This window comes from Drosophila elegans, unplaced genomic scaffold (assembly GCF_018152505.1).
Source record: "Drosophila elegans isolate 14027-0461.03 unplaced genomic scaffold, ASM1815250v1 contig_814, whole genome shotgun sequence".
Taxonomy (NCBI): domain Eukaryota; kingdom Metazoa; phylum Arthropoda; class Insecta; order Diptera; family Drosophilidae; genus Drosophila; species Drosophila elegans.
In genome coordinates, this window is record NW_024546167.1 from 5260433 (window position 1) to 5266432 (window position 6000).

General features: G+C 41.3%; 1 protein-coding gene across 1 annotated transcript; it reads left to right on the top strand.

The window, feature by feature from the left end:
* Positions 1-560: 560 nt before the first annotated feature.
* LOC108138264 (opsin Rh5) lies at positions 561-2322 on the top strand. The gene is made up of 3 exons (XM_017260413.2): positions 561-893; positions 960-1306; positions 1624-2322. Exons 1-3 carry the CDS (start codon positions 658-660, stop codon positions 2187-2189), a joined length of 1149 nt encoding a protein of 382 aa, XP_017115902.1. The 5' UTR covers positions 561-657; the 3' UTR covers positions 2190-2322.
* Positions 2323-6000: the final 3678 nt, after the last annotated feature.

Below are 6000 nucleotides of genomic sequence, written 5' to 3' on the forward strand. Positions count from 1 at the left end.
AACTAAAAAAAAACACTAAAAATTAATCTGAGTAACTATAGTTTTTTTGAAGATATTATCTTTACAGAGTTCAAAATAAGTTAACGAATATTAATTATTATATATTAATTTAAATTAGCCGATGAAGTTATCATCAGCTTACCATAAAAATAATTAAACGTAATATATAGTTTAAATAAATTTGTCAGATTTAATTTTTGTATTTAGAAAATATATATCTAATTTATCTAGTTGAAATTAAAATAATACAATTACAATAATGGCATACCAATTAAAAATTGTAAGTTTAAAAAAATCTGAAAAACTATTTTTTTAAAATGCTGAAATTGTACTAAAATGTAAATAGAGGAATAATTTTAAATATTCGTAAAAACTTACGTTTACCTTTTTTTTTGCTGACGCTCACTTTCGTAACTTGAGCACCGCAAAAATGTCTTAAGTCTCAAATAAGACGTTGGGATTATCGCCTTAAGCTGCACACGCACCCCAAGGTTAAACTTGAACCTCTTAAGCCGCCTTAATTAGATTCTTTGCCGTGCTATAAAAGCATTTTGACAGAACTTGCCCCAGGCCATAGGTGACACAAGTCAGGGGCAAGCATGTTGGGCTCCAAAGGAAACTGAATTTTGGAGCGGAAGCGGACCAAGCAGGAACAGGATGCACCTCAACGGCCCAAGTGGGCCGCAGGCCTATGTGAACGAGAGCGCTGGTGATGGAGGAGTGTTCCCGATGGGACATGGATATCCGGCGGAGTACCAACACATGGTGCACTCCCATTGGCGGGGATTCAGAGAGGCGCCCATCTACTATCATGCTGGATTTTACATTGCCTATTTCGTCCTTATGCTTTCAAGTATTTTCGGCAATGGACTGGTTCTCTGGATCTTTTCCACGTAAGTATAAGTGTTTAAAATAAATAACACATTTTGACATTTTGATAATAATACATGAAAATGCAGATCGAAATCTTTGCGTACACCCTCTAACTTGCTGATTCTCAACCTGGCTATATTCGATCTGTTCATGTGCACCAATATGCCCCATTATCTGCTCAACGCAACGGTTGGCTATATAGTGGGAGGCGATCTGGGATGCGATATATACGCTTTGAACGGAGGCATCTCCGGAATGGGAGCTTCCATAACTAATGCCTTTATTGCCTTCGATCGGTACAAGACAATATCAAACCCGATAGACGGACGGTTAAGCTATGGCCAGATTGTTCTGCTAATAATGTTCACCTGGTTGTGGGCCACGCCATTTTCGGTATTGCCCCTATTTCAGATTTGGGGACGTTATCAACCAGGTGAGTGGAAACTACTTTAGTTTTTGTAATTCTTTGCATGCTTTTAGGCTTCTGAGCTATTAAACACTGAAAAAATTACTAATAAGCTATATCATATATAATTTAAAATTTTTTTTTTAATGTTCTAATATCTAAAAACTACAATGGATGAAAATAAAAGCAAAAAAAAAACACATACGTTTTAATTTAATACTTTCGTGGTATTAATTTAACACTCATCTTATTGAGAAAAGTGTCATAGCCAATAGGTTTAAATTGATGTAACCAATAGTTAAGTTTCGTATAAAAATAAAGAATAACATGGTAATTATTTTCAGAGGGCTTCCTGACCACCTGCACCTTCGACTATCTGACCAACACGGACGAAAACCGGCTATTTGTGCGTACCATATTCGTGTGGTCCTACGTGATTCCGATGACCATGATCATCGTTTCCTACTACAAGCTCTTCACCCACGTCCGCGATCACGAGAAGATGCTGGCGGATCAGGCCAAGAAGATGAACGTTAAGTCGCTATCGGCCAATGCCAATGCGGACAGCATGAGCGTGGAACTGCGGATCGCCAAAGCGGCTATGATCATTTACATGCTGTTCATCGTTTCCTGGACCCCGTACTCGGTGGTGGCGCTAATTGGATGCTTCGGGGAGCAGCAGTTGATCACACCAATCGTCTCGATGCTTCCGTGCCTGTTCTGCAAGTCGGTGTCCTGCCTGGATCCCTGGGTCTATGCCGCCAGCCATCCCAAGTATCGTCTGGAGCTGGAGCGCCGGCTGCCATGGCTGGGAATCCGCGAGAAGCAGGCCGTATCCGGCTCATCTGCTGGCCAGGAGACCGTGGCCAGTGTCAGCGGCGATACTCTGGCTCTCAGTGTGCAAAACTAATGGAACGTCAAATGGATTAACGAAGTGAAACCATAACCATGATTATAAGTGTATAATTTGATTAGTTCTAAGGCGCAATGAACTAAAAGAGTTCCAAAAATACAAACCAAAAAAAGTTGGCATTGAAAAATCACACATGGCTTTTTTGTACAAAAAACAGGGCGGAATCAATGTTTGTTTTTTACAAAATGATTAATTATTAGCGCCCACAAAAGTTTAAAAACTATGCAATCAGTCATTTTTATCTTTTTTAAAAATGTTAAAGCTTTGAAAGTAAATTTCCCTCACGTAACCAGAATTTTAACAAGTTCACTAAATTTTTGTACGCATCCTAAATTTGCTATTACTTATAGACCGTTTTTAACCGTGTTAATCATTTCAAGATACACATTTAAACTCCAAAATAAATTTGTCTATCAAAAGTTCATGCATTGATGAGAAAATAAGTAACTTTTGACCTGCTTAATTAAATTAAATGATGTGTTGGTAATGTCTTGCATAAGAACTATATTTTGTAGTCCGAAATAATTGATTATTCAAATTTTAACAAGTTAGTTTTATAAAAAAAATGTAAAACCTTTTAAACAAAAAACGAGAATTTCTAAAACGATATTTTATAAAGGCGTTAAACCATAAATGTTATCCAAATAGGGATGGTTGTTCACCACTTTTGGGGAAGAAGTGTTAGGACAAGATAGTATACAAATATTTTGGTAATCACGTATAAATTAGTAATATAAGAAATAATATAGACATTTCCCCTCTTACTAAAAATATGTAATTTTAAAAATGGTGGAATAGAATGTATTTCGGGTTGTATCTGTTCTAATTTCTAATTTATTTTACCCCCAAAATCAAACTAGAGTTAGGGGTTTTCATGAACCCCTCCTATCTACAAAACAATAGGCTGGCTAATCGAAAACAATTGGGTTTGACAGATACAAAGAGCGCACACTCGGGAAACGGAATCGGAAACAGAAGCAGAAACAGACTGAAAAGCGGCGGCAACGGCGATTTCAATAGGTGGTGGTGGCAGTGGCAGTCCAGTCGGCCAGTCCAACCACCGGCGAGGTTGAAGAAGTTGTGCTTCTTTGTTGCTTGCGCACATCCAACCAATCCGAAAACGAAAAGCGGCGTTTCAATTCAGCGAATGTTCCACACGCTACCAGGTGAACAGAGCCGTTAGCAGCGGTTTACAACATTTAAACGCGGCCGTTGAAGGCGTGATTGGCTGGCCGAGTGGGAGTGGTGGGCCATCGAATCCGGAGCGAGGAGCATGGCAACAATGTTGCAGTTGTTCCCGCACCAGCACCACTGGGAATTCAATATACATATGAATGTAGATATAGACCAAAACCCCGACGACCGCGACCACTACGGTGCGAGCGAGTGGCGCGAAGTGGGGCTTCTTCTTGCTCTTTAAGAAACAACAAACATTTTTACTAGGTCTCCAGGAGATTTAGCAGCATGCTGGGTGGCTAGCGAGCGATTAGATTTCCAATGGAAACTCAATAGAAACGCTGTTAGAAGCGGCGACCACAGGTGCGAGCGAGACGAGCGTAGAGAGTGCGGGATTAGAGAGATAGAGAGATGTGCATGCAGCATCTGCCTGGTGTGGTATACCCCATCCCCTATCCCCTCCCACCACAACCCACTCGATTCTCCGGATAATCCAATTTGCGCGTTGAATTGAAGTGCTGTCGCCTCGGAGCGATTCGATTCGTTTGCTTTGCCTGTGTCCGGGGCTTTGGCTTTCTGGTGTGTCGTTTTCGACATTCCTCTTATTGTGTGTGTAATAATAATAATAACGAACGAAACGGTATCGTAGCTGTTTAGTGGATGATTAAACTGAATTTAATCGTTTGCGAACAGGCGCTCAGCGCCGCAGAGGCGGTCGGTCGGCCATTATTGCCGCTGCGTTTCTCGCACTGAAATCCATACGAGTTTAAATTGCCCACTGAATGGGCGGCACTCTACGGTCGTCTCGCTTCCACACTCGTTTGTCGAGCACCTTGAAGCCCTCTTGCGAATTAGCTGCAGAGAATTGTTCTGACTCGGCAACGATTATATAAAATGGAGTAATACATTTGATATAAATATTATAATAAAAATCATCATAAGTATTAATTTAAAATTGTTTTAAACTAAAATTATTATTATTAAAATTATTCTATAACAAAACGACATTTTAATGTGAAGGGATATTACTACCTAAAACTCGGTGATTTCAAACAAATAAGGTACACCTTGTTTTTATAAGTTTTTGTTGATTCCATTTTCATTTTTGATTTTTTGCAGCTGCAGTTTTAGTTTATTTTGGTACATAATTTCACTTGTCTTCATATTGTCTGTTGCTTTTTTGTAACATTCGATATACACATTATTAAATGGTTGTTGTTTTAAATTTGTTTGTATATTATACATATATTTATATTGACATTTTTATTTCCGAAAAGGGAACTCCTTCCTGCTCATTTTCAAAAGCAATAGATATTGCATTTTTAAATTTCGCATTATCTCACAAATTATTACCACCAAATTTAAAATTCCCATTGTGACCTAAGTATCCGTCTCATTTCCCACAGGGCACCCACCTTTTCCTTCTGTCATCTCGCTTGCTCTCGTTGCAGACAAGCGACATCTGACAGCCGACCATTCTGTCTCCGTCTGGCGGCATTAATCGTCTTTCTATGATCGTCCTAATAATGCCAATTCATGGGGTGGGCGCCTGTTAACTAGCAGCAGGCTTACAGCATTAACATGACGGAAATCAATAACAGATGATGTTTGGGATTCCACCCACTTATCCTGCGACTCTGTTATCATTTGAACGTTAAAAATTCGATTTTATAGAATTCCAGCAACGCCCCAAAGAGCGGGAAAAGAGCAGTGTGTTTGCCAGATAATTACACAGGCAAACCCAAGCCCAAGCCCAGCCAAAACCAAAAACGAAACCGAAACCAACAAGAGGCCTTTGGAATTGCGCTAACAGCCCAGTTGCTACGCATTCTGCGCTCCTCTTAGTTATTATGTCAGATCTGCAATGTGCGACTATAAAATACGTATGCGGCCGACGAGAATTTATTGACTCGACGCCCCCGGCTGGGGGTGTGAGTTATAAAATTGATGGCATAAACTGTCTTGAATTTATAAACACACACGGCCCGCTGCGCCGACGGCTTGCATTTGCATTTCCTGGGCGCCTAGGCGGTTTTTCGAGTGTATGGTAACATTTTGTAGTCATTTTATGCGCCTCACAGTGTGCGATGTACTAGTGGGGGGTGGATTTGCACTGGGACACGCTCCATTTTTCTGGAGGCCTGGTAATAATTTTCGGTTGTATGTTGGTAACATTTTGTGGTCCCAAAATGTTCGAGCCCGGCAGCGGCAGCTCTGGCAACGCTTCTCTCGCTATCCCGCTCTCTCTCTCTCTATCTTTATCTCATTCGACGCGAACAGCCTGTTCGGAATTTTGGGGCGGCATTCCCGACCGCATATTTCGAATCTCGTAACGCTCGGCATTCCGCTGTGGGCGAGGCCAGGGTTGTCAGGCCACCGGACGGGATCGAGGCGCGACAGGTGGCCGTCGGTCTGACGGCCGCGCGGCAACCCTGGTCGAGCGTTCCACGGGCCAATGGCATTCCTAGCATAACAAAGCCGTCTGCTTTTTGCGCTGCTTGCCTGTTCGGGCAGCTGAGTGAAATTTCATGCACAAATTTCGAATTCCCCACATATTTTCGTGGGTGGCGTGCCGTTGGCATTTGTGTTACTTTTGGCTCCGTTCTCACTGCTCGTGATAATGACGTTATGG